Source organism: Eriocheir sinensis, chromosome 24, assembly GCF_024679095.1.
Source record: "Eriocheir sinensis breed Jianghai 21 chromosome 24, ASM2467909v1, whole genome shotgun sequence".
NCBI lineage: Eukaryota > Metazoa > Arthropoda > Malacostraca > Decapoda > Varunidae > Eriocheir > Eriocheir sinensis.
Genome location: NC_066532.1, coordinates 19,219,486 through 19,246,823, shown reverse-complemented (window position 1 = coordinate 19,246,823; position 27,338 = coordinate 19,219,486). Strand labels below are relative to the sequence as shown.

The 27,338-nt window shown below is 42.9% G+C and overlaps 2 protein-coding genes and 2 long non-coding RNA genes across 5 annotated transcripts; 2 read left to right on the top strand and 2 right to left on the bottom strand.

The window, feature by feature from the left end:
• The first annotated feature begins 537 nt into the window (after positions 1-537).
• LOC127003164 (uncharacterized) lies at positions 538-5,793 on the top strand. 2 transcript variants are annotated; one of them, XM_050869552.1, is made up of 3 exons: positions 538-735; positions 2,397-2,588; positions 4,626-5,793. In XM_050869552.1, exons 1-3 carry the CDS (start codon positions 681-683, stop codon positions 4,835-4,837), a joined length of 459 nt encoding a protein of 152 aa, XP_050725509.1. In that variant the 5' UTR covers positions 538-680; the 3' UTR covers positions 4,838-5,793. The 2 variants fall into 2 exon arrangements, with proteins under 2 accessions (XP_050725509.1, XP_050725508.1); XM_050869551.1 differs by having other exon boundaries at positions 538-741.
• Positions 5,794-6,066: 273 nt separating this feature from the next.
• Positions 6,067-6,855, bottom strand: LOC127003163 (uncharacterized). Its single transcript, XR_007756993.1, has 3 exons — positions 6,759-6,855; positions 6,573-6,643; positions 6,067-6,323 (listed from the first exon to the last, which is right to left on the bottom strand). It is a non-coding gene; the product is annotated as an uncharacterized LOC127003163 (long non-coding RNA).
• A 542-nt stretch (positions 6,856-7,397) lies between these two features.
• On the bottom strand, positions 7,398-9,235 carry LOC127003162 (uncharacterized). The gene is made up of 3 exons (XR_007756992.1): positions 9,073-9,235; positions 8,435-8,512; positions 7,398-7,828 (listed from the first exon to the last, which is right to left on the bottom strand). It is a non-coding gene; the product is annotated as an uncharacterized LOC127003162 (long non-coding RNA).
• Positions 9,236-11,765: 2,530 nt separating this feature from the next.
• LOC127003025 (leucine-rich repeat-containing protein 28-like) lies at positions 11,766-22,860 on the top strand. The gene is made up of 8 exons (XM_050869384.1): positions 11,766-11,898; positions 13,270-13,326; positions 13,678-13,827; positions 14,444-14,525; positions 15,822-15,953; positions 16,720-16,948; positions 17,701-17,802; positions 19,830-22,860. The coding sequence occupies exons 2-8, from the start codon at positions 13,276-13,278 to the stop codon at positions 20,341-20,343; spliced, it is 1,260 nt and encodes a 419-aa protein (XP_050725341.1). The 5' UTR covers positions 11,766-11,898; positions 13,270-13,275; the 3' UTR covers positions 20,344-22,860.
• The last annotated feature ends 4,478 nt before the right edge of the window (positions 22,861-27,338 follow it).

Genomic DNA, 27,338 nt, shown 5'->3' with positions numbered 1-27,338 from the left:
GAGTTTAACTTCACAACGAGGCGTATGCTGCGTAAGTCTTCTGTCTTTCATGGCCACGGCAGAGGTGATTGACCTGAGAGAGAGAGAGAGAGAGAGAGAGAGAGAGAGAGAGAGAGAGAGAGAGAGAGAGAGATTGATAGATTGTTATTGATGGATAGATAGACAGATACATAGATAGAGAGATAGATAGATAGATAGATAGACAGATAGGTAGATAGATAGATATAGATAATTTCAGAGAGAGAAAGAAAAAGCATTAATATACAGAAACGTGGGAGAGAGAGAATTAAGATAGAGAAGAGGAGGAGGAGGAACAGAGAGGAGGAGAGGGAAGACGGGAGGAGGAAGAAGAGACAGGAGGAAAGTGAAGGAAAAGAGGAAAAAAAAGGAAAAAAAAACAAATAAAACCAGAGAGAGAGAGAGAGAGAGAAAGAAAGCGTGGGTTGGGTCCTGCGCCTCGAACTCTGACTAACCAAACCTCCCACCCTCGACTCGCTCCCACCCTCTCGCCCTACATATATAAGCCGGGCACCGCTGAAGGGCCGCACTCACTCCCGCCGCAGACCTCGTACTGTCAACACCATCCCCGGGGCGTGGCTGAGGCTCTCCTACCTACTCCTGCTTCCTCTGCTACGGGTTCGGGTGCAAGGTTCTTCGTGGCTCGCTCAGACCTCAGCGGAATGTGCAACGCTGCCTCAAGAACTGGCCTCCTCCTGGTCCTCATCCTCGTAGGCAGTGAGTGTGAGTATGAGTGAGTGAGTGAGTGAGTGAGTGAGTGTGTGTGTGTGTGTGTGTGTGTGTGTGTGTGTTTACTTCGGCCTTTAGCTCCAATTGGCTTTCTTGGTGGGGCCTGTTGGTCGACCCACCCCGTTTGCGAGGCAGGCGAGTGTTTTATAGTGGCGCCATTCTTGATTGGCTCGTGCTGCCCCGCGGGGCTTCACTTGATCCTTTTTACAGAATTTCGTCTGAGAGTCCCGATTGACAGGCGGCATGGCATCCTACCTTCATGATAGGTCACCAGGACAGCACGTGGGTAGTCTAGGCCACTCGGCGGTGACTGAACATTGTTCACAGACTGACTGGGTTTTTTCATTACCAATTTTCTCAAAACCTTTGCCCTTTCTTGAGGCTTTGACGTTTTTTTTTTAACTTATTTGCGGTGGATGAGTGGTTAGCGTGTCAGCGCCGCGTCCAGAAGGACGCGGGTGGGTTCGAGTCCTGCCCGCCGCCACAGCTGGGATGTTTCAGTCACCGCCGAGTGTCCCAAGACTACCCACATGCTGTCCTGAAGACCACCCATCAACCCGGACTCTAGATTCTCTCTCTAAAGAGAGGCTCAAAGATGAGCTCCGGGGGACAGCATGAGCCAAGCAAGATGACGCCACTGTAAGCACTTGCCTGCGCCACAATGGGCTGGGGCCGACCCTCAGGCCCACCAGGAAAGCCTACCGGCGCCAAAGGCCGAAACGTAAAATACATAAATAAATAACCATAGGCTAGTTAGGCTCTCTTGAGGGGCCACCAGATATGGTGCACAGGGTTGTTTTCATTTAAATCAAGTGATTTAAATCGATTTAAATCAGAGTAAAAAAAATCATGACTTAAATCAAAATTAAATATACTGTATTTAAAATGATTTTAAGTGTTATATCAAGAGTAAAATATTTAATGATTTAAATTATATATATATATATATATATATATATATATATATATATATATATATATATATATATATATATATATATATATATATATATATAAATAAATAAATATATATATAAATAAATATATATATAAATATAAATATATATATATATATATATATATATATATAGATATAAGGAAGAATGAAGAACATGTGAAGCAGTCATAAAGGAAAAGCATCTATTACAAGAAAAATATTCAAAATCATAAAAAATTAAACTATTAGTTCTACTTATGATATTTGTGAAAAACTCATTTTGGGTAATGTATATTAAACTATGGTTTCATTTAACATTGGCCAAGTTTAATACAAGAAAATGGCCTCATAAGACTGAAACAAATAATCAGTGGAAAAAAAAAACAAGGATTAATGCAAAAAAAAAATCGATTTGAATAAAAAAAAAACCGATTTAAATCAAATGTATATATATATATATATATTTTTTTAAATCATGATTTTTTTTCCAACCCCGCTGGTGCATGACCCCAGCCCGTTAGTGGTGCAGGCGAATTTTATTTCAAGTGACTGCAGCGATATGCGGTGGTTTCATTTACAAGAATACAAAATCTGTCAAAATGAAGTACAGTATAGTGTGAGCATCGAGTCCTTGTGACAACATGTCATGCCTGTACAGACCTAGAGCCACCTGTACACACACTCATCTCCCCTCCCCTTCTCCTCTTCCCAGGCGAGTGTGCCCGACACAAGCGCCAGGACCTCATCCCGTCCCCTCGCGTGGGCAAGCGGGTCATGCTGCGAGGCGACGACCGCGGCGACATGGACGTGATCCTCAAGGACATCACGGACACAGTGGACACCCGACCCGAGCTTTTGCGGGAGGGCGGCGACGGGGAGTGGGCGCCTGTCTTGGCCGGCCCAGGTAACGTGTGTGTGTGTGTGTGTGTGTGTGTGTGTGTGTGTGTGTGTGTGTTGGTCTACTTGTACTGCCTTCCTTGAGTGGGTCGGGCTCGTGGGTTTTCACTCTTCGGTTATTCACGTTTGGAGGACAGACTCAAACCCTGACTGGCACCCGGCACCCATTTATTGCCTTTTTTTTTTTAGATGCTGCCTGTAGCGCCGGTGGGCTCTCTTGAGGGGCCTCTTGGACGGCCCCAGTGGAGCAGGCGAAATTTCTTTACAGTGGCTGCCGTGGTGTGTGATCTTGCCTGGCCCATGGTGCCCCCCAGTGCTCTTCTTCAACGAAGTCGCTGAAGTTAGGGCTGATTGAAGATCCGGGCAGCATGTGGGTAATCTTTCGACACTCGGCGATGGCTTGAGAAATCACCGTGTTTTGGTGGGACTCGAACCCAGGTCCACGGGCTCACCACGCCCGCACGCTGACCACTCGGCCAGGGGCACGGGTTTAAGGACACTGCCCATCCGTATCCACTTCACCTGGCATCCCGGGTTCGATCCCCAGGCGGAATGGATACGTGTGGGCGGCCTCCTCAAAGCCGAGCTCATGTCCACCGGGTGTTAGGCCTCGGTTTTGGAGCATGAATAAGTGTCTCACTGAGGGCCCCCTCAACAAAGGGAGCGGACTAGACCACTTCTCAAACAGGACGCGCTGCCCGATTGGTTACGGCGAACGAGTTTAAGACTGGTATTATCAGCCGCTTGCAACCCTCACACCAAATATTATCAAAAGCCAAAAAGATCAGTCGGGTCATCATAAGAGTATTTTTTTAAAGTTCATGGTACAGAAGAAGGGTCAAACTACCACCAAGGTCATAAAACTACCCCTGAAAATGCCCACAACTCACACGAAAGCCTTGTCAAATATGTGCTATATAGGGCGCGAGGATGTTTAAGAATATGGCCCGAGCTGCTTCCAAGGATTATTTTCTGTGCTATCTAATACTCTCAGGTCAATACTTTCACAGCGAGCGTCACACCTCACTATACGGGTCACCTGATTCTCGGCCCAGGTGTAAAGGACCCACAGGTACGCGGATGTAATTATCTAACCTGTGTAATGAGCAAGAGACGCGGGGCTGAATTAACCTGTCGCGTCTCTCTCTCTCTCTCTCTCTCTCTCTCTCTCTCTGCTCTTTCTTCTTCCCTCATCATCCTTCCCTCCTTTCCTGTTTTTCTTTCTCTTCCCTTTCTTTCTTCCCATTTTCTCCTTACCTCTATTTCCTCCATGTTCTTTTCATTTGTTATACCCTCTCTTTCTCTCTCTCTCTACTCTTTCCTCATCATCCTTCCCTCCCTTCTTTTACATCTCCTTCCTTCTCTCCTTCCCTGTTCTTTCTTTCCCCTTTTAATCTTTACCTATTATTTCCTCCCTCTATGTTCTTTTCATCTGTTATACCCCTCTCTCTCTCTCTCTCTCTCTCTCTCTCTGGTAATGGTGCAAATGGTATGTCCCGCGCCGAGAATGTGGACAATGTTAGGCTTCTTCGATCTTGTTACAGGGCCGCCTCGCTCCCCATAGGCCGCGAGATGCAACAGAACAGTGTGTACGAGTGTTGGGTTACTTTTAATATATTTTTATTTATTTATTTATCTATTTATTCATTTTAAGATGCTGCCTAAAGCGCCGGTCAGCTATCTTGAGGGGCCTCTCGGGTGAACTTTATTTATAGTGGCTGCCGTGATGTAACTCTTGGTTGGCTCATGCCCCCCCCCCCCCTCCCCCTCGGTGCTCCTATTGACCCAAGTCGCTCAAGTTAGGGCTGACTGATGACCTGGGCAGCATGTGGGTAACCTTCATGACACTCGGCGAGGGTTGAAAAATCAGCGTGTTTCGGTGGAACTCGAAGTCAGGTCCATAGACTCACCACGATCGCACGCAGACCACTCGGCCACCGCCTACCTCTTCTTTTGTTTTATTACTTTTTATACTTTTCGTGCGTTTCACTTCATTTTCTTTGCGTCTATTTTCTTGTTTTCTCACGCCAGTCTCCCTCCCCAGGCCGCGAAATGCACCAGAACAGCGTCTACGAGTGGCCGCACCAGCACATCCCCGCCCTCCGCCGCCCACACTCCCGCCGGGCCCCCCAGCAGACGCCCCTCAGCCCCGCGTACCTCCAGGAGTTGCCTTCGTTATACGACTACCTGCGGAGAGCGGAGGCGTTGACCAGTGACCCCGGCGATGGCGATTCCCGGAGCAAACTCGCGTTGTAGACCAAAGGAAGGAAGAAACGAGTGGCTGAGGCGGTAAAGCGGGGGAGTTAGCCCGTAGAGAGACTTTACCGACATCTTTACCGCCCGTCGTGCCTCTGAAAACTCCCTCCCAACCCAAGACCAATGGCGGTGGGTGCCGTTACAAAGGCCAAACTTATGGAAAAACTCAAGTCGTCGGTGACATCAAGATCAAGAACATGTAACCCTCCGCGCTGGAACGCCGCGCCAAGCGATTCTTTACCAAGGCCACCCTCCTCCCCCATCCAGTACTCACCAAACAGCTGGGCTCGCTCTCTAACAAATAATAAAAACTAAACAAAGACGAGTATTTTTTAAAGTCTCCCTCCTTTAAAGTATTGAAATCATCTCCTCCACTTCTTGTCATCTTGCTAGGCCTAATTTCATCACTTTTTCTGCCTTACTCGTTTTTTTATTTTATTTTATTTATTTACTTATTTTGCATTATTTTAGAAGCCTAATCTAAAATCTCCTGAGAAATGTCGCCTCCGAGGAAAACTGATCGAACGTTTCAAAATACTCAATGGTTTTGCGAATGTGGACAAACCCAATTGTTTATTCTCGACGACACGCTCCGAACGAAAAATAATGTCACAAAACTTAAGTGTAAACAAATAAATTCAGACTACCTACACCAAATTTTTCTTCACCAACGTTGTAGAGTGAGAATGGAATAAACTCCCTCCTTCCTTCAGCTAGTGGTGGTCCAGTGCAACACGATTGACATTTAAAAACAAGCTCGACCGACACTTTCTTCAACTTAATATTCACTCAAGTAGAATTGCGGTCCTGGTGGCTTTCGATCCGATATAATTTCACTAGTCTGGACCATAGGAAATGTGTGGTCTGAATGTATATGTGAGTCTATGTAAATCTGTTAATCTTTGGTAGAATTTAAAACACCAATTTCACCATGCCACGTCACCCTAACAATCTTATCCATGCGTCTTATTTAACTTTTTATACTTTCTTTATTTTCCTTTTTCTTCTTCTTCTCAGACACTCTTTTTTCTGAGGCACCATTTCTGAAGCACCCTTTCTGAGGCACTGTTTGTGAGGCACCCTTTCTGAGACACCCTTTCTGAGGCACACTTTCTGAGGCACCCTTTCTGAGGCACCCTTTCTGAGGCACCCTTTCTGAGGCACCATTTGTGAGGCACCCTTTCTGAGGCACCCTTTCTGAAGCACACTTTCTGAGGCACCCTTTCTGAGGCACACTTTCTGAGGTACCTTTTATGAGGCACACTTTCTGAGGCACATTTTCTGAGGTACCTTTTCTGAGGCACCCTTGCTGAGGCACCCTTTCTGAGGCACCCTTTATAAGCACTGACTCTTAAACCATCATTAGAGGTAAGTCAAGTGAGAGCAAAAGAAAACTATAAGGAGTTTAACACTCCCCCAATGCAGTCAGCCACCTCCTCTTCTTCAGGCCTTGGTATGTAGCTTCTCCCAGCCCTTGCATGAGAATCTGAAAGGGACCAAAATATACCTGTTGATTCTGGGTACATGATAGTGTGATTTTAATTAGGACATAGGTAAAATTTCAATAACACTTACCCAATCCGTTCAGACCCTTCTTTCTCCTCTAAGTCTTGGTAAGTAGCTTCTCCCAGCCCTTCCATGAGAATCTGAAAGGGACCAAAATATACCTGTTGATTCTGGGTACATGATAGTATGATTATAATGAGGCCATTGGTAAAATTTCAATAACACTTACCCAATCCATTCAGTCCCTTCTTTCTCCTCTAAGTCTTGGTAAGTAGCTTCTCCCAGCCCTTCCATGAGAATCTGAAAGGGACCAAAATATACCTGTTGATTCTGGGTATATGATAGTGTGTGATTATCATGGAGCCATTGTTGGGATTGCAATAGCTTATGAAGAAGATGGTTTTGTTTGCCTTACCTTTGTTTTGTATATGGTTGGACTTCACTTTTTCTTAATCTGACTGGTTATAATAAAGGATATGGAGTTTTTTTTATCTTCCTCCTCCTCCTCCTCCTCCTCTGCCTCCTCTTCATTTTCTTCTTTTTTCTGCTTCTTTTCTTTTTCTTTTCTTTTTTTCTTCTTCTTTTTCTTTCTTCTTCTTCTTCTTCTTCTTCTTTTCCTTCTTCTACTTCTTTTTCTTTACCTTCTTTTTCTTTTCTCTTCTTCATCTAATTATTTTTTTTCTTCTTTTTCAGTCTGCTTCCCCTTGTCCCACACTGTCCCAGGAAAGACTTGTTCCACACTGTCCCAGGAAAGACTTGTCCCACACTGTCCCAGGAATGACTTGTCCCACACTGTCCCAGGGAAAGCTTGTCCCACACTGTCCTAGGAATGACTTGTCCCACACTGCCCCAGGAAAGACTTGTTCCACATTGCCCCAGGAAAGACTTGTCCCAGTGTCCCAGGAATGACTTGTTCCACACTGTCCCAGGAATGACTTGTCCCACACTGTCCCAGGAAAGACTTGTTCCACACTGTCCCAGGAATGAATTGTCCCACACTGTCCCAGGAAAGGCTTGTCCCACACTGTCCCAGGAAAGACTTGTCCCACACTGTCCCAGGAATGACTTGTCCCACACTGTCCCAGGTAAGACTTGTTCCACACTGTCCCAGGAATGACTTGTCCCACACTGTCCCAGGAAAGACTTGTTCCACACTGTCCCAGGAGTTTGCTTCTTGGTGATGCATTCCTCTTGTTCCACACTGTCCCAGGAAAGGCTTGTCCCACACTGTCCCAGGAAAGACTTGTTCCACACTGTCCCAGGAATGACTTGTCCCACACTGTCCCAGGGAAGGCTTGTCCCACACTGTCCCAGATGTCAAGGGGTGCCTGTAAAGACTCAACCAGTATTATTGTGTACCTGAAAAGCAAGGGTGAGGTTAGCATCCTAGCCGGGCCCTAACCAAACAACAGAACTTCACTTTCCTTGTGTTGTTCCTCTTGAGTCGTTCCTCTTGTCCCGCGCTGAGCTGTGCATGGTACTTACCTGGCAAAGAGGGAGGCAGGATTGCATAAATGTCGTTGTCTATGGAACTGTCATTTGCCCATTCTAACTTGTCCTCTCTATTCCTAGCAATCTCTGAAGAGCTGACTATTACCCCAATACATAAGAATACTATCTATATGTCTATCTTAGCCTTTAATAACACTACTAAGATGCTGCTTGTGACCACTAAGAACTCACAAACACAATCAGTTACAAACATAGCTCTCCATCCCTATTTCATCTCTTCCTAAAAGGTTGACTCCTCATTACACAAAAACATATTAATACTATCTATATATCTATCTCAGCCTTAATAATATGAACCTTAGACTCTCTGGCCCTTCACACAACATTAACCCAGTAGCAGCGACAGGCCAAATTTGTGGCTTCACCGTGTAGCAGCGAAGGGCCAAATTTGTGCCATGATATTTACCCCCAAAAATAGATGATACATAATCTGATCACAAATGCTTTGATATATATTATGAAATGGTTTGTGTGAGGGGTTATTTTTTCTCATTTTTCTCGCTTGGAGGGACCATTAAGAAACATGATCCCTGCTGCTACTACCCGGTTAAGAAACTGTCCTGACCCCCAGACACTCACCCACACTGAAGAGCAGACCAAGCAGGCGCCTCCACACTGGCCAGCCAGCGCCGAGGCCTCCACCAGCCAGCAGGTCAGCTACAGAGGAAGACAAAGTTTCATCAGGTGATTGTTTCTCTTTCTTTTCTTTTTTACAGTTAAGGAAGCAGCTCAAGGGAAAAAAATGAAAACAAAAGGGCCTGATTCTCACACCAGGTACTTCTATAGGCCAAAAAATGAGGTACAGTGCATCCTCATCAGTGTTTTCTAAGAGTTCATGGTACAGAAGCCTTGTCAAACTCCTGCCAGGGAAAAAAAATACCCCTGGAAAGCCACACACAACAACTCATGTGAAAGCCTTAATTTCAGGGTGGGAACTTGTACTATAAGATGCCAAAGAAAGATTACAAATTCATATTCATATCAGGGCAGAAACTTGTACTTTAAAATGCCACAGAAAGATTAAAAAATGCTCTTCATATTAGGGTAGAAACTTATACTTTAAAATGCCACAGAAAGTTTACAAATGCTATTCATAAGGTGGCTGTTTTCTAGAAGGCAAAAAAAAAAGGTAATATGCAGTGTTTGAGTGCTTGGGCCACAAAATGTTTAATATGACCCAAAATGCACAAGAAACAGCAAAACACACATAAACTCACCTTTAAGGACGGCAGGAGTCTGGCATCAGCGGCACAGGGTCACGTCTGCGGCACAGTGGTCTTTCTGCCCATCCAACACCCACAACCTTGACCAGGTGGAGGGAGCATGGACGGCATACTTGAGGCAGTCCCGACGTGACCCTACACCACCTCCGCCAGACCCCCACGGGCGGAGCGGCACCACGGCACAGTGCCACGGGCCGCCCCAGAAGTGTGGCGTGGGGGGATTAGGTCGGTTATGGTGCCCCACGTACGATGGCATTTCTCTTCACTTGGTAATTTCTGGTCCAGTTTCTTGAGGCACTTCACTGATTGTCTTGCCCTCACACCCACCCTCTCCTTCTGTCCTGATCTCACACACCCTCCTTCTAGTTCTCCCCCTGACCTTCCCTCTACTTCAGTTCTGCTTACAAACTCCTTCTTATTCCTGTTCTCCCCATACCCAGTTTCTTGAGGCACTTTACTGATGGTCTTGCCTGACACTCATCTTCTCTTTCTGTTCTGGCCTCATATAGTTCCTTCACACTCATACTCATTCCTTTTCATCCCATATTCAATAGTCTCCTCATCCTTATTCCTTTTCATCCTATACCCAGTTTCTTGAGGCACTTCGCTGATGGAGGGAAACATCGGCCTTTAGTGATCTTGTTGCCTGTGGAGACTTGTTGATCAGCTTCCTCTTGATAATGTAGTGCTGTGAGTAGTCTGTCGCCTTGAAATGACTTGAATTAATTAACAAACTCAGGCATTATCTGGATTTAACTTATCTTTACGACTATACACGCATGAATCCACTGCCTAACTAAGGACTTTGTCTTCGGAAAACGATAAAAAATTAAGCTTTCCTAGCTTCTTACACCTGTTATTGTTATTACAGCCGTAAACAGCACACCTTGTCATTGTTTACAGCAAGAAATTTCAATCCAGTGGCGCCTTCTTCTTCTTCTTTTGACCTGTGACGCTTTGTATCGCTTCTTAGGTCCTCCTCCTTTCGTTCCTCTTTTCTTCTTTTTCACTTATACACACTTTTCTTTTCAGTATTACATCACTTTCTTAAGCACTTCATCCTGCAGCCACACGTGCGGGTCTCCAGTGACGTCTCTGTTTACATGTGACGTCACGAGCGCGGTGCATTGTGCGAAAACAAATGCTTGGCGATTTATCCTTAATATGTCTCTCATCCTTGCTGCTGCTGCTACTACCACTTCTACCATGGATGGGGGAACCGAGTCTACCGAGTACTGAATGATTACTTTGCTCATGCGACACCTATAGGCGGGCAGCAGATTGTACAGGAATGGTCAGGAGGAACAAAGGGTTGAAAGAGATGTAAATTGTTTTCATTCGTCTGAGACTTTAATAAGATAATGTCTAAAATCCCATGTGAAATTCAAACAATATTAGTTTTTCTTCTTATTTTCAAAGAACTACGTACAGTACTTCCATCATTCATGCTCGAGATAAAACAGAAGGCTTAAGGAATACAGATTATAAGACATCTGTCGATATATGAGGCAGCTAATCAATACACAGATGTTCCGCGCCACCAGTGTTGCGTATATATATTTTATTTAACTGCAATTACAGGTATGGTCGTCGCAGGATGGTGTGCCTGGAGCATCTTCCTGCACGTGGTATTCTGTCTATCGCCTCGGCCTGCATGGCTGCCTGGTATTGGTTCCATCCTGAAGATCCGTTTCATATATTAGGATTCCTACACGCCGTCCTGCTGCTGGTGACGTATATATTAGATAAGGAAGAGGAGGAGGAGGAGGAGGGTGGGTATAAGGATAAGAAAGGTTGGGGTTGGTTGGGAAAGGTTAGGAAGGGAAGGGGAGGATAGATTCAGTAAAGCAAGGGAAGGGAAGGGAAGGGAAGGAATGGGAATGGAAGGAAAGGAGAGAGAGAGAGAGAGAGAGAGAGAGAGAGAGAGAGAGAGAGAGAGAGAGAGAGAGAGAGTAGGCCTACTCTCACGAAAATTACTTTCCTCACTTATCTACGACTTTCTCACCACCACCTCCTCCTCTTCCCCCAACCCTCCCTCACCTGTGTAGAGGATGGGGAGGCTTCCTATGAAGGTGCGCCTGCCGAGCCACCTGTGGGAAGCGCGTGAAGCCATTAACGGGGCAGCGCGGGCGGTACTTGACACACCGACAACTCAAATGAAAAATAAGAGTCAACTAATCCACATAGAAAAGAGGAAGAAAGAAGAAGGAGAGAGACCTAACAAGCGTTCAGCTCAGTTCAGTAGTAGGCGTGGGATAAGCCTTGGCATCGGCTCCCACTAGGCTTTCTTGATTGATTGATTGATTGAAGATTTATTGTTGCAGGTAAACAACAAGGGAGAAGGGAGGAACATGCCATCCCAACCCCCAGGCAGGACAGTGTGTGATTATACAACTTTTAATATAGTTGTGCTGCACTTCCTGTGTTTTTCTGTCTTGTTTTTCCGATAGTTTTAATATATTCTTTTCTTTCTTGTACATCTTTCATTCTTTGTTCACCAAAAAGTAGTGATTCTGCTATTATTTTTTCTGTGTTGTGAGAAGTTCAAAAAGCGTTAATATATTCTTTTCTTTCTTGTATATATCTTTGATTCTTTGTTCACCAAAAAGTAGTGATTCTGCTACTATTTTTTGTGTGTTGTGAGAAGTTCAAGAAGCGTTCAAAAGCGGAACAACAGGTCTAAAGAAGAAGAAGAAGAACTCCTTGTAAACACAGGCACCCCCGCCGCTGCCACACCCTGCCTGACCCTGCCCTGCTGACTGGCACCCACCGCCCACCCTGACACTGCTCCACGTTAACCCGCACCACTTAAGGCAGCATGTGAGCAGTCTATAAACAGCTGTCAGGTGGCTTAAAACAGGCTGGGACCTAACCACACCCCTTGCAGGAACACGTCTTGAGCTTGAGACGCCCACTCAGCCACTCTCAGTCACACAACATCTCATTGGCCTGTATAATTAAAGACAGCACATTGGCACAGTATAAACAGCTGTCAGGAGGCTTAAAACAGGCTGGGACCTAACCACACCCCTTGCATGAACCGTAACAGGCCTCTATGTACCGTTGGCTGCTATGTACCACCGGCTACTATGTACCATCCCTGGCTGCTATGTACCACCCCTGGCTGCTATGTACCTGGCTGCTATGTACCATGATTATAGCTATGTAACATTATTATTATAATTAATAATAATGTTTATTTGTTCGCCACGCAAATAGAGAATAGAGCAAATAGAGCTCTGCTCATTATTTGCTTCGAAAAGGGCAACTTAGGAACTCCAGTGGATCTGCTCACTATTTGCTTCGAAACTCCAGTGAACTTGTTCAGTATTTGCTTCCTAACTCCAGTTATCCTTTTTATACTACCATGGCATCAGCACTACCATGGCATCAGCACTACCATGGCATCAGCACTTTTCCTTTGCTCAGGATGTGGATTGTGTGTTCGCCCTAGACAGGAAGCCCTTATCTGTGACGGATGCAACAAGTGCTTCCACCGCTTATGTGGTACAGCAATTTCACAGCAAATAGTATTATTGTATGCAGTTTTAATATGTTTATGCTTTTGTGTTATCTTTTACTGTAGTTTCATTACTTTTATATCATGTATTTTTAATTTTTTTCTTACAATAAATATTTTATCTTCCTACTTGGTATCTGGTACATAGCAGCCTTGTTTGGTACATATAAGCCAAAGCAGTGGTACATAGGAGCCGGTACATAGCAGCCCAACAATGGTACATATAAGCCAAAGCAGTGGTACATAGGAGCCGGTACATAGCAGCCGACGGTACATAGCAGCTAGCATTCGCATGAACACGTCTTGAGCTTGAGACGCCCGCTCAGCCACTCTCAGTCACACAACATCTCATTGGCCTGTATAATTAAAGACAGCACATTGACACAGTATAAACAGCTGTCAGGAGGCTTGAGACAGGCTAGAACCCAACCACACCCCTTGCAGGAACACATGTCTTAAGCTTGAGATGCCCACTATATATTCATACTGATTTTTGGGGGCTGCTCAATCAATCCTTTCAGTTTCACATACCATACGTGCGTACTTTTATCGTCTATCTTCTCTCAAATAAGTACCGTACCTGAGGCATATATGTCAAGAGTTCTTACCTCTGTGAATTAATGAATTGTCACTTTACTGAATTGTGTAATGTGTAATTTTTGTTCCTGCAGATAACCATGGAGGTGAAGGTGTCAATTGCCACAAACTCCGCCCACCCTGACCTGGAGGTGAGGATGTTTGGTGCGTGTGAGGAGTACAATGAATAGTAATAATAACAATAGATAGATAAATAGGTAAAAATAAAACCTCTGTTCTGTGAAAGGATGGCAGAGGAAGAAGCCAGAGGATTGTGAAGCTAGGTCATTCAGCTCATAGTTATTGCATTAGTTCGTTTTTTTAATTTTATCGAGGGTATAGTAAGAAGAGGAAGTGGGTTAGTGGTGGAGGTACAGTTGGGTGAGAAGGAAAGGCCACAGGAGTGCACAGTGGCATGGTATAGGTTCGTTAGTTGTTCTGGTGTAGTTATTGTTTGTCGATGTTTCCGACAGGCAGACTAAGACATCATACACACTTTCCAGGCACAGGATTATTTTCTGGGACACATGAGGAAGCAGACCACTCGCCTCTTCTGTAACTTCCGCCAGCTCCGTTCCCTTCCCCCGGAGCTGACCCAGGAGGGTTCACACATAGAGAAAATCCACCTCCAGGGCAACGAGCTGACCAGACTGGTGAGGCCCACTCCTGCAGTGTGTTGTGGGGGTGGGGGTGGGGGGGGGAGGGGGGTTCTTCTTTATTTTTCGTTTAAGGTCCCTATTTTTGCTTTTAGGGTTGAATGGGATATGAGTCTCCCACACCTAACCTTACCTAACCACACCTAACTCTCCCTGTTATCTCTTCCTTTTAAATCTTGCACTCCTTGATGTGAAGGAACTCACTTTGCCTAACCTTACCTAGCCACTCCTGACCACACCTGTTCTCTCTCTTATACCTGAACCACCTTGATTTGAACTTACTGCTTTGCTGAACTTAACCTACTACTACTACTTATGCTACTACTACTACTACTACTACTACTACTACTACTACTACTACTTCTATTACTACTACTACTACAACCACTACTACTACTACTTCTACTACCACTACTACTACTACTATTACCACTACTACTACCACCACCACCACACTTAACCCCACCTACTGTCTTTTCCTCCTACTGAACCAATTTAATGGGAACTTTCTTGCTTTGCCTAACCTTACCTAGCAACACATCTGACCCCACCTGTCATCTCTTCCTCCTGAAGCTTGACCTTGATGGTTTAATGAACTTTCTCTCCCTTCCAGCCCCATGACTTTGGCTGCCTGACTCAGCTCACGTGTTGCTACCTCAAAGACAACTACATAGAGGTCCTCCCTGACTCTGTGGGTGAGTAGTAGTAGTAGTAGTAGTAGTAGAAATAGTAGCAGTAATAGTAGTAGTAGCATCTATAGTTATTGTACCAGAGGAAGAATGTTGTAGGTGCATTTGTGTTATTGTGTTTAGTGACCATCAAGCCAACTCAACATCTGTATTGTCTAAACATTACACACAGAAGTTCTAACATTAACACTAGGTCAATGTGAAGGGGACCCTGCTGAAGTGTCATTCATTCAGGATTTCTTCGTAATTTGACAACGGAAGAGCAAAGAGTTCCGTTTTTCATGTAGTTTTTTGTGTTGGTATGTGCTTTTTTTTCAACTAGAGCATAGGAAGATCGTACAACCTAATTTTTTTCATGTATTTTTTTGTGTTGATGTAGTATGTATATATTTTTTTTATTTTCAACTGGAGCATATGAGGATAATACAGTCTAATTTTTTCATGTATTTTTTTGTGTTGAAGTATGTTTGTTTTTCCATTTTCAACTGGAGCATAGGGAGACAGTCAGCCTAATTTTTTCATGTATTTTTTATTTATTTATTTTTTTTTTTTTACATCCCTGCCTATTTCGCCAGTAGGCTTCCTTCATGGTCCAGATGGTTGACCCAAGCCCGTCGTGGCGCAGGCAATTTTTTATAGTGGTGCCAGTTATGTTTTGGCTCATGCTGCCCCCCAGAACTCATTCTTGATTCACTGGACGGTTTCTTCTAGAGTCCGGGTTGATGGGTGGTCTTCTGGACAGCATGTCGGTAGTCTTAGACCACTCGGAGCAGAAGCAAAGGAAGATAATACAAAATAATTTTTCCAATATATTTCCGAGTTGGGTGTTCATTCTACTTCTAGTCATAGCTTGGAGAATTAATACAACCTAATTTCTGATAGTATGTTTTTGGAGTTATATGCATTTAATTTATCATAAGAGCATAATAGTGTCACAGCAAAATTATGAAAAAGTTCCCTTAACCCGTCCGCTGCGATTAGCACAGATTTGGCCTTCACTGGTAGCCTGGTAACATATAGTCCCAGGTCTTTCTCTGCCTCTGTGGTGAATAGTTGAGTGTTTTCCATGTGGTATTGGTGTGCTGGATATCCCCTCCCAAGGTGCATGACTCTACATTTTTCCTCATTGAATTGTAGCAGCCACTTTTTGTTCCATTCCTGTAGCTTGGTGAGGTCTTCTTGTAGGAAGTCCACAGTCAAGGGGTTAACAAGCAGCTGCAATGGAGAGCAAACAGAAGAAGGTGCTGCAAGAGAGACCAATATTTGTCAAAGCTTCGTAACCTATTTGCTTCCCTCCTACAGGCGATCTGAAGGCACTGACGATCCTGGACGTGGGGAACAACAACCTCCGTGCCCTGCCGCCCTCCCTGGGGTCGCTGCCCTCCCTGCGGTCCCTTGGGGTAGTGAACAACAAGCTCGCCGCCTTCCCCCAGGGTGAGGCGTCACTGGTGGCAAGGGAGGAATGGGGTATCTTGTACTTGTAGATTGTTTTTGTTTTTTATTTATTGTTTTTTTTTTGTTTAACACTCATTTCTCATTCATTTCCATTTCTCATTCATTCTCATTCATTTTAACATTCATTTCTCATTCATTTCCATTTCTCATTAATTCTCATTCATTTTAACACTCATTTCTCATTCATTTCCATTTCTCATTCATTGTCATTTATTTTAACATTCATTTCTCATTCATTTCCATTTCTCATTCATTGTCATTCATTTTAACATTCATTTCTCATTCATTTCCATTTCTCATTCATTGTCATTCATTTTAACACACATTTCTCATTCATTTCCATTTCTCATTCATTGTCATTCATTTTAACATACATTTCTCATTCATTTCCATTTCTCATTCTCATTTAACACTCATTTCTCATTCATTTCTTTTTCTAATTCATTGTCATTCACCTCTAAACATACATTTCTCATTCATTTTCATTTCCCTTTTTATTCTCATTCATTTTAACTCATTTCTCATTCATTACATTTTTCCTCCTCAACAGAACTTTGTAACATTTTGACCTTTTACAAATTCCTATGCTTTTCATTCTCATTCATTAATTTTTCATTCATTTCTCAACAGAACTTCGCAACGTCAAGAGCCTTTCAATACTAAGCTGACCAAATACAAATTCTTCTTCGTTCATTTTGACTTGCATGCATTTCTTACCCTTCTTATTTTCCATTTTTCCCAACAGAACTATGCAGCCTGAAGAGCCTCTCCATACTAACACTCAGCGGGAACCAGTTGACCAGTCTGCCGTCCGGAATGAAGGGTCTGCGAGGACTGATGGGGCTGTATTTAGACCACAATCGGCTGAGGGAGTTGCCGATCTCTCTCACCGATCTACCCGTCCTGGCCCGAATTTCCTTCTGCTGTAATCAAATAACCCACCTCCCTGCCCGCCCCTTCATATCTGAACCCAAGTGAGCTGTGTGGTATGGTGTGTGTGTGTGTGTGTGTGTGTGTTGTGTGGTGTTGGCTGTGTGATGTGTGAGGATGTGATGTGTGTTTTGGTCTAGTGTTGACTGTTTGGTGTGTGGTGTCTTGCTGTGGTGTTGACGTGTGTGGTGTGTGTTTTGCTGTGGTGTTGACGTGTGTGGTGTGTGTTTTGCTGTGGTGCTGGTCCTGTGGTGTGTCTTTGCTGTGTGGTGTGTGGTTGTGGTGTGTGATATGTCATGCTGATTTTGCTGGTGTCAAATGTTATGGTGTCGTGCTCACTCTGTTCTGTTGTGTTATGCTGTGGTGCTGGATGTGTTCATTTGTGTTGGACTGTGATGATGATTCTCCCAAACACATGCTAACAAATGTAGTGTTGTAATAAAGCAGCCATACACATAAAACACGGCATGTCATACGAGTAGCATTCATGTATAATATTCATCCGCTGAGCAGACAGTGAGAAGGTGGAGGATAAACTCATAAGTATCTCAAAGTTTAACATATAAAAATAATTGGACTAGTACATGTTCATGCATTTAGAGTTGCCAGTTCAGGTCAAGGCTGTATATAGGGATGCAGCCAGGAAAGTTTGTGAACCACTGCCATAAATGAAGAAAAACTGTGACTAGATAAATTTCCATCGCAAGTCAGTATATTTGGAGACCATCACTTTTGGGTTTACCATGTCATTATTTTACAGGATACAATACTTCAGGTCTCCTTTTTTTATTCCCAGGGTATTCTTTGATGACAACCCCATCAAATACCTGCCGTTCGCGATGGTTTGTCAACTGAGGGCGGGCTACTCCTGGGACACCATTGTTCTGCCCACCTGCTAGTAAGTCACTGTTAGTATTGGTGTGTGTGAGTGGCTGTCAGTGCTGTGTGTGAGTGGCTGTCAGTGCTGTGTGTGAGTGGCTGTCAGTGCTGTGTGTGTGAGTGGCTGTCAGTGCTGTGTGTGTGTGGCTGTCAGTGCTGTGTGTGAGTGGCTGTCAGTGCTGTGTGTGAGTGGCTGTCAGTGCTGTGTGTGTGTGGCTGTCAGTGCTGTGTGTGAGTGGCTGTCAGTGCTGTGTGTGTGTGGCTGTCAGTGCTGTGTGTGTGTGGCTGTCAGTGCTGTGTGTGTGTGGCTGTTAGTGCTGTGTGTGAGTGGCTGTCAGTGCTGTGTGTGTGAGTGGCTGTCAGTGCTATATGTGAGTGGATGTCAGTGCTGTGTGTGAGTGGCTGTCAGTGCTGTGTGTGAGTGGCTGTCAGTGCTGTGTGTGTGTGGCTGTCAGTGCTGTGTGTGAGTGGCTGTCAGTGCTGTGTGTGAGTGGCTGTCAGTGCTGTGTGTGAGTGGCTGTCAGTGCTGTGTGTGTGTGGTTATCAGTGCTGTGTGTGTGTGAGTGGCTGTCAGTGCTGTGTGTGAGTGGCTGTCAGTGCTGTGTGTGTGTGGTTATCAGTGCTGTGTGTGTGTGAGTGGCTGTCAGTGCTGTGTGTGTGTGTGGCTGTCAGTGCTGTGTGTGTGTGAGTGGCTGTCAGTGCTGTGTGTGAGTGGCTGTCAGTGCTGTGTGTGTGTGGTTATCAGTGCTGTGTGTGTGTTAGTGGCTGTCAGTGCTGTGTGTGAGTGGCTGTCAGTGCTGTGTGTGTGTGGCTGTCAGTGCTGTGTGTGTGTGGCTGTCAGTGCTGTGTGTGTGTGGCTGTTAGTGCTGTGTGTGAGTGGCTGTCAGTGCTGTGTGAGTGGCTGTCAGTGCTGTGTGTGAGTGGCTGTCAGTGCTGTGTGTGAGTGGCTGTTAGTGCTGTGTGTGAGTGGCTGTCAGTGCTGTGTGTGAGTGGCTGTCAGTGCTGTGTGTGAGTGGCTGTCAGTGCTGTGTGTGAGTGGCTGTTAGTGCTGTGTGTGAGTGGCTGTCAGTGCTGTGTGTGTGTGGCTGTCAGTGCTGTGTGTGTGTGGCTGTCAGTGCTGTGTGTGTGTGGCTGTTAGTGCTGTGTGTGAGTGGCTGTCAGTGCTGTTTGTGTGAGTGACTGTCAGTGCTGTGTGTGAGTGGCTGTCAGTGCTGTTTGTGTGAGTGACTGTCAGTGCTGTGTGTGAGTGGCTGTCAGTGCTGTGTGTGTGTGACTGTTAGTGCTGTGTGTGTGTGGCTGTCAGTGCTGTGTGTGTGTGACTGTTAGTGCTGTGTGTGTGTGGCTGTCAGTGCTGTGTGTGAGTGGCTGTCAGTGCTGTGTGTGAGTGACTGTTAGTGCTGTGTGTGAGTGGCTGTCAGTGCTGTGTGTGAAAGGCTGTCAGTGCTGTGTGTGAGTGGCTGTCATTATCCTCAAACATTTACTTAGTTAGAAGTGTTGGATGTTCACTGAGTTAAGTCGATGTATTTTACAAACTCTGCCGGAGAAATTGATGTAAAAAAAAAAAGTAATAAAACCAGGTATTGATGCCTTGAAAACAGGTTAAAAAGGATTATTTAGCCACACTTCATCTTCTTCTTCCTCTTATTTTCTTCTTTTTATTTTTTGCTTTTTAATTTCTTGTTTTTTATATTTTCTTGTTTTAATTTTCTGCTTTTTATTTATTTATTTATTTTTTCTGCTTTTTATTTTTTTCTGCTTTTTATTTTTTTCTGCTTTTTATTTTCTTTTGCTTCTTATTTTTTCTGCTTTTTCTTCTTTTTCTTCTTGGTCTTCTTTTCTTCTTCTGCTAATTTTGTATTTCTTCTTTTTCTTTTATCTTTTTTCCTTCTTTTCTTTCTTCTTCCTTCCTCTTCAATCCTTCCATTCATCCATCCTTCCACCCTTCCATCCTCCCTTCCTTCCTTTACTTCTCTCCTCGTCCTCCCTCCATTACATTAAGACTAATTCAACGTTTCAAAAATCAGGCTCCACTCTCGTCTCCCGCAGCTACATCCCGGAGGTGGCAGTGGAGGAGAACACAGTGCACATCAACCTCAGCGGGCAGACACACCCCTCCGCCCTCGTCCTCCCGAAACAGATCAAAACCGCATCCGTCCACATCCCCATAAACTACACGGTGCCTCCCCTCAAGGAACTCTGCCTCTCCTTTCTATACGGCGCAGACGGAACGCCGAATTGCAACTGGAAACACTTCTTACCGGATCGGGACACGAATACGGTGCCCCGAGTCCTCTTAGATGCCTTGGAAGAGGGTCCGATAGCATGGTGTGACTATCCCGAGTGCCAGAAGTCCATTTTCACTCATGCTGTTGTTGTTGTGGTTCCAATCGCGGTGACGCCAAAGGAATACCTTGCGTGTGTGGACAATCTGATGCTTCTATACTTCTGCTCGGATCATTGCGCCGACCAGCTCAAGAAGTACTGTGATTATGCGGGCGGGGGTATGTTCATCTGGCTGGCGGAGAGGCTGAGAAGATGCCTGAGGGTTGAGATTGTATAAGTTGTGATAGAGGGTGTGAGAAGGGAGACAGCAAGGAAATGGAGGGAGGGATAGGGAGAGGCTGAGAAGATGCCTGAGGGTTGAGATTGTATAAGTTGTGATAGAGGGTGTGAGAAGGGAGACAGCAAGGAAAAGGAGTGGAGGAAACAGAGGGTGAGATAGAGAGAATGGAAATTGAAGGGTGTGAGGAGGGAGGGGCAGAAGGAAGGGTCAGGTAGAGGATACGGAAAGTGTGTGTGTGTGTGTGTGTGTGTGTGTGTGTGTGTGTGTGTGTGTGTGTGTGTGTGTGTGTGTGTGTTTTGTTACTGTTAAGATTGTTTTGAGTGTAGAGTTGTCTTGATTTGTCTGTCTTCTTTTCTTGTTTTGCTTCCTTTTCTTATATTTGTTTTCTGTACATGTCTTCCTGTTTCTCTTCCTTCCTTCCTTCCTTCTTTCTTCCTTTCTTCTCTCCTTATTTATTTGTTTTCCTTCCTTTGTTCTTTCTTTCCTTTCTTCCTTCCTTCCTTAATTTTTTTCTCCTCTTCTTCCTTTCTTCCTTTTCTCCTTCCCTTCTTTCTGCTTTCTTCCCTTCCTTCCTTGCTTGTCTCATTTTTTTATTTTTTATTTATTTATTTATTTTTTTACATTGTGGCCTATTGTGCTGTTAGGCCTTTTCCACTGGTGGGGGCCTGATGGTTGGCCCAGCCCATTGTGGCGCAGGCGAGTGTTTATAGTGGCGCCATCTTGTTTTAGGCTCATACTGCCCCCCGGAGCTCATCTTTGAGCCTCTCTCTGGAGAGGTAATCTAGAGTCTGGGTTGATAGGTTGTCTTCAGGGCAGCATGTAGGTAGTCTTAGGCCACTTGGTGGTGACTGAAAAAAAACACCTTTTATAATTCTTGCTTGTATATAAAAACTAATATCTGAGTGAGAGGATGAAAAAATGACTGAATATTGAGATTGTGCGATTGTGATATCTTTGAAACTGATAGTTCTGTTAGATTTTTTATTTTTTGTCGCATTTAAAAAGTATCATAAGGAAAAAGAGATCCCTGGTATTTTTTTGGGATTATTCAGTAGCTTAGAAAACACTTAAAATTGATTTTTTTTCTCTTCTTTATTTTTTTCTTATTTTTTTCTTCTTTTTCTTTTAATTTTCTTCCTTTTTCTTTTTCCTTTTTCCTATTTCTTCTTGTGTCTTCCTTCTTTTTTCTTAATTTCTCTTTATTTTTCTTCTTTTTTCTTTTTTCTCCCTTTTTATCCTTTTCTTTTTCATTGTTTTTTTTCTTCATCTTTTTTTGTTTTCTTTGGGGAGGAAAACAATGCTATATGTATGTATACTATGCAGACTGGTTTTCAAAACAATTAGTTCAGAAACAAGTGAGAAATTTCAAATAATACCGATGCCATTTTTTGACATTTACAGTGCATACCTACTACGTATATTTTTTTCTCCTAAACTGTTGGGTGTATCTTATTGAAGCTTAGGGATCTATGATATTTTCGGTACTAAGGTACTTACACCAGAAATTATGTGGATATGGTAAAAAATTAATGTCACCTCATAAGAACAGGCGTCACCTCCCCTTCATGAGGTCCGTGTGGTCTGAATATCCATGTAAATCTGTAAATCATCATCATCATCATCATCCACTACTAGTCAACTGTATGATGAAGTCCTTTCCTAATGTCTTCCACTCCTCTGTCATGTGTACTCCATCCTGGCCTGGCTCTGTCTTCCCGGACTCCCACAACTCTCACTAAACCTTCTTCAGTGATAATTCTTGTGTTGTGTTCCTCTGACTTCATCATCAGTAGTTTTTAATGAGAGAAAGTGTTCCTAAATTACGTTATAAGATGGGTGACTGTGATATTAGACTATGGGTATTGTGATTCTGTGCCTTGAGATTTGTAGTAGCCATTGTCATAGGGTAGAGTGCGGCCACCTTCATCACAGGCACTATGTTGCTAACCAGAAGAGTCACATGAAATTCAAACTGATTCTGATGTGATGGTGTTATTTTGTGTTCTTGGTACTTCTTTGAGATCCTGGGGATTCATAGAGCACAAAAAAAACACTTTTGTATCACTATTAATTTGAATTTCACACGGCTCTTTTGCCCTCCCGCTCCTTTTTCTATTGTTGGAGCAGCATCTAGCAGGCTTGTTGTTGCTCTTGCTGTTTTGTTTGCCCTGAGATGAAGGCGGCCAAAGTCTCCTATTCTATGACTGGTAGTGACACAGCTAGAAGTCTCCGCTACCTAACAGAGATTGTAGAATTGTAGCGGTGGGTATTTCTCTTACTCAAAGCAAATGAGAAATTAATCTGCCTGGGAGAATAAATCTGTCTGGGATCTGAACCAGGGCCCCTGAGATCTGAGGTGGATACTTTACCATCCAGCCAAAGAGTACAAAGTGTATTAAGGCCCGTGGAGTCCTTGTCTTGTGCCTTGTGCCTTTACCAAGGACATAATTTTGGGGGGGCAAGGGGGGCTACTAAAAGTGCTTATTAAAAAAAGAAAAAAACGAAAAAAAAAAACGCATGCTCGCTTTGCTTGCCACCCTCCCCCACCTCATGTACCTGTGATGCCCTCCAGCACCCCCCCAAAAATCGCCAAAATTACAGGCCTGTTTACTAAATGTGTTTTCTTTATGTGTATAAGCTATCACTGAGTTAATATACTAATCTTCCAGCAAGGTTATATACTATTCAGATGGAAAACTGGTGATATAGTTGTCTGAATTTATGAATTCTAGGTTTTTATTCTTCATCTATTAATCTTCCGGCAAGGTTATATATATAGATGGAAAGTTGGTGACATTGTCAAGTGTGTTTTTATGAATTATAGGCTTTTATTTCTCCTAATCTTCCGGCAAGGTTATATATTGAGAGTGAAAGTTGGTGACATTGTTAAGTGTGTTTTTATGAATTATAGGTGTTTATTCTTCATGTATAATCTTCCAGCAAGGTTAGCCTATATTTAGATGAAATTTTTGTGATATTGTCAAGTTTGTTTTTTATATATCATAGGTTTTATTTTTTACCATTGTAGTAGATAGGCTAAAGTACATATGATTTTTTAATATATATGTACTATATTTGTGAGAAGGAAATCTGACCTGAGTGAACTATACCATCTTTGAGGTTGTTACAGTTCAGTTGACAGTCATTTCTACCTTTCATTCTTGTTGATATGCAATTTTTCTATTAATATTTGCATACTAAATGTGAAAAGCATATAAGTGACTGTCATGTTACAGTCTATGAAACAACTGCAGTTCAATAAAGTCCTGTCTACCTATTATGATTGTGAATATGGATTGTTTTCATTGATATTTCTACCCTAACCACGAGAAGAATATAATTGACTTTCTGACGGACAATTAACTGCCCTGTGAACTGAGCTGTACTTGAGGTTAGCTGTATTTGAATTGTATTTGAAGTTGACTGAATTTGAACTACAGTATTTAACTCGGTAGCAGCGGGGACCATGTTTCTTAATGGTCCCTCTAAGCGAGAAAAATGATGTGTAAAATCCACTCCTTTCTTTCATCTGGAACAGAACCCAGTGTGCCGGGACGGTTCATTGTATGGTACAGAAATGAAACTACTATGTTGGTGCTATGGCAGCTGCCCCATCCAGCTGGTGTCTACTCCCATTAGCGGGTGAGTGCAACTATAGATGTGTTTATTTTTCAAATGTTATCTTCCAGAATAAAAGATACTCTGTACATACATTTATGAGGCAGGATCAAATTTCTGTGCCCACCACAGCTCAGTACCGAACCATTCCCCTCTCTCCTCGCAACATTACCTTACCTTACCTTACCGCCCACTCCTTCACTGTTCGCTGGGAAGCTCCTAAAGGCAAAGGGTGAGTATGGAGGCAGCTGGAGGGAGCATCAGATGCTAGCAGATTTGTCTACTGTATAGATATCTTGTTGAACCTTATGTGTACAAATGATTAATAGCCTATGAAACCTGCAAAGTTTGCATTGTGATAAACTGTATGACATCACTGAAGGCATGCATGTGAAGCCTTGTACTGGTAAAGCTTCATACTGCTTGGGGTTATAATAACCAATGGAAAAAATGTTTCATGGGCCAATTACAGTTGAAAAGCATAATGTTTATAAATGTGAAGAGAGTATTTGCAGATATTTTCTTTGTAAGTTAGGCCATTGACTGTGGGATTTAGTTCAAAATGTTCTCTCCCACAGCAGTTTTCTTGTTAAAACTCAACGTTTGCTAAATAGCATGAAATATGTACCAGTGTATTCACCGTGTACTTTCTCATGTTTTAATGCTGAAACTCTCTAGTGGTGGTAGAGTTCTCACATGCACATTGTAAATTATTAGAATTGTTATCATTATTAATATTGATATTATTATTATTATTTAATTTTCATTATTATTATTATTATTATTATTATTATTATTATTATTATTATTATTATTATTATTATTATTATTATTATTATTATTATTACTTGTATAAATAACAGTAGTAGCAGAAGTAGTAGTAATAGTAGCAGTAGAGGCAATAGTAATAGTGGTGATAGTAGTATATAGTAGTACCTTATTGGCTGCCGTGCGTCTTGCTGTGCGCTGATTGGCTGAGAGTCCTGCAGTTTTTCTTTCGAGCTCTCTGATTGGTCAGTCAGCACCAGCATGGCCATCGTCCACCTTCACGGCATGGCTCCGCAGACACGCTATTCTTTTCGCTTTTCTGAGCTTCCTAGGGCCGCGAGCAGTGTTATTTGAGGTAAGATAGTGTTAGAAGATATTATTCCGTTACTAGAAATACGATAAAGCTGTGTTACGGGGTTGTGAAGGTCTGTGTGACGTCTTAAAGAGTTAAAGTGCGGGGATGATTCGCTTGGAGGCTGACACGCGCTATATTTCTTGCCTCTACGAAATTCCTAGGGCCGCGAGCATTGTTATTTGAGGTAAGACAGCGTTAGAAGATATTATTCCGTTACTGGAGATACGGTTAAGCTGTGTTACGGGATTGTGAAGGGCTGTGTGAGTTAAAGTGCGGGGATGATTCGCTTGGAGGCTGACACACGCTATATTTCTTGCCTCTACGAAATTCCTAGGGCCGCGAGCAGTGTTATTTGAGGTAAGACAGCGTTAGAAGATATTATTCCGTTACTGGAGATACGGTTAAGCTGTGTTACGGGGCTGTGTGACGTCTTAAAGTGCGGGGATGATTCGCTTGGAGGCTGACACACGCTATATTTCTTGCCTCTACGAAATTCCTAGGGCCGCGAGGATTGTTATTTGAGGTAAGACAGCGTTAGAAGATATTATTCCGTTACTAGAGATACGATAAAGCTGTGTTACCGGGGTGTGAAGGGCTGTGTGACGTCACTGAGTTCTGCACACTTACATTTGAAAGTAGTTTATTACTAACTGCAAGGTCTACATATATGCCTACCTATACTCAGAAAAAGAAGTTTCTAATAATTTCCTGCCTGACAACTTGACCAGGAATCTGTCTGTTGTTTCTCACAGGCTAAACTGGTATTTCTTCTGCAGCGATCCACTCCTTAGTTGTGCAGGTCTTCATAGTCTTCTTGGGGTCATACTGCAAACCTCCTCCTGACTTATGTAACTTTAATTTAAGAGGAGTTGGAGTATCAAGCATGAAAGCAAGGATTATGGAAGGACGACTAAAATATTTGCAGTATGTTTTGAGAGGGGAAGGGAATGAACTGCTAGAGAGTGTTGAAGAGGAGATGAGAGCTAGGACAGACCAAGAAGAATGGATGGATGAAAAGATGGGAAACACATATCCAACTTTATCATTGCATATCCTAGTTTATTTTTATTCATCTGTATAGCCTAGTCATATGTATAGCCTAGTACACGTTTGTTTAAATTATGACAGGCTACATGCATTTTTCCATTCCTTTTTTTCTTCATCCAGAAACATATATCTAACTTCATCATTGCATATCCTAGTTTATTTTTATTCATCTGTATAGCCTAGTACACGTTTGTTTAAATTATGACAGCCTACATGTATTTTTTTCTTCTCTTCATCCAGAAACACATATAGCTAACCTTGTCATTGCATTTCCTTGGTATTTTATTTGTGCAAATGTAAAGGCGAGTCATGTGTATAGCCTAGTACACGTTTGTTTAGATTTTGAGATAGGCTTATGCACTTGCTATTCTTTTCTTCTTTTCTCTATTCACCCACTTTATCACTACATTTCATAAGCCTAAAATATACCGGTTTGTTTAATTTATGAAAGAAGCCGAATGCAATATTATTTCCGCTTGTTTCTTACGGTACTATATGTATCTACAAACTCGATCATTACATTTCTGAGATGGCTGTCTTGTCTAAACCCACATAGCCTAGTCCACCTGTTAAACATATGTTCAATTAATTTTTTCTTCTTTATTTTTAATGTGATACGAATTTTTCTAATACTTACTGACTTCAACGATTCTAAGTAACATTTTCATAACCATAACGTCTTTTTTCTCGTTTTTTCTCTGATTCTGCCACACTTGTTAGCTGATCTATGTCCAATTATTAAAAGTTTTCGTTATTTTTAATAGATTATTCAAGGTAAAGATTCTTATTCTATTATAGTTGTGGCGATACCTATTATAATGAGCCTGAGCGAAACACTTTTATTCATAGGAATGACTTAAGTACCGAAAGCAATGCTGATAAGTGTTACAGAAAATGTTCAATTATTATTATTATAATTTCCTTATAAAAGTCGTTTAGCCTCATGAACAGTCTTCTTGGAGTAGCCTAGTATTATTTTTCCTGCAAGACTGTGGAAAGAAATAGATATTGATTGAATAGCTGATGAGGTAGCTATGTGCCTTTTTCAGTTACTTAATACTTGATAGAACAAAGACTACCATTTGCATTCAAGTCTGAGGCCGAAATATTAATTTATCAAAGGGAAAATGCAAAGGAAATCAGAACCAACTGACAAGATACCCCGTGAAACGCCTTGCGGCCTTCCCATTCTCAGTGCAGTTTT

Coding starts and splice junctions, on each gene's coding strand:
- LOC127003164 (XM_050869551.1), top strand. CDS start 681: ATGTGCAACGCTGCCTCAAGAACTGGCCTCCTCCTGGTCCTCATCCTC. Junction 742..2,396: donor CATCCTCGTAGGCAGTGAGT/GTGAGTATGAGT, acceptor TCCTCTTCCCAG/GCGAGTGTGCCCGACACAAG. Junction 2,589..4,625: donor GCCTGTCTTGGCCGGCCCAG/GTAACGTGTGTG, acceptor CTCCCTCCCCAG/GCCGCGAAATGCACCAGAAC.
- LOC127003025 (XM_050869384.1), top strand. CDS start 13,276: ATGGAGGTGAAGGTGTCAATTGCCACAAACTCCGCCCACCCTGACCTG. Junction 14,526..15,821: donor GGTCCTCCCTGACTCTGTGG/GTGAGTAGTAGT, acceptor TCCCTCCTACAG/GCGATCTGAAGGCACTGACG. Junction 15,954..16,719: donor GCTCGCCGCCTTCCCCCAGG/GTGAGGCGTCAC, acceptor TTTTCCCAACAG/AACTATGCAGCCTGAAGAGC.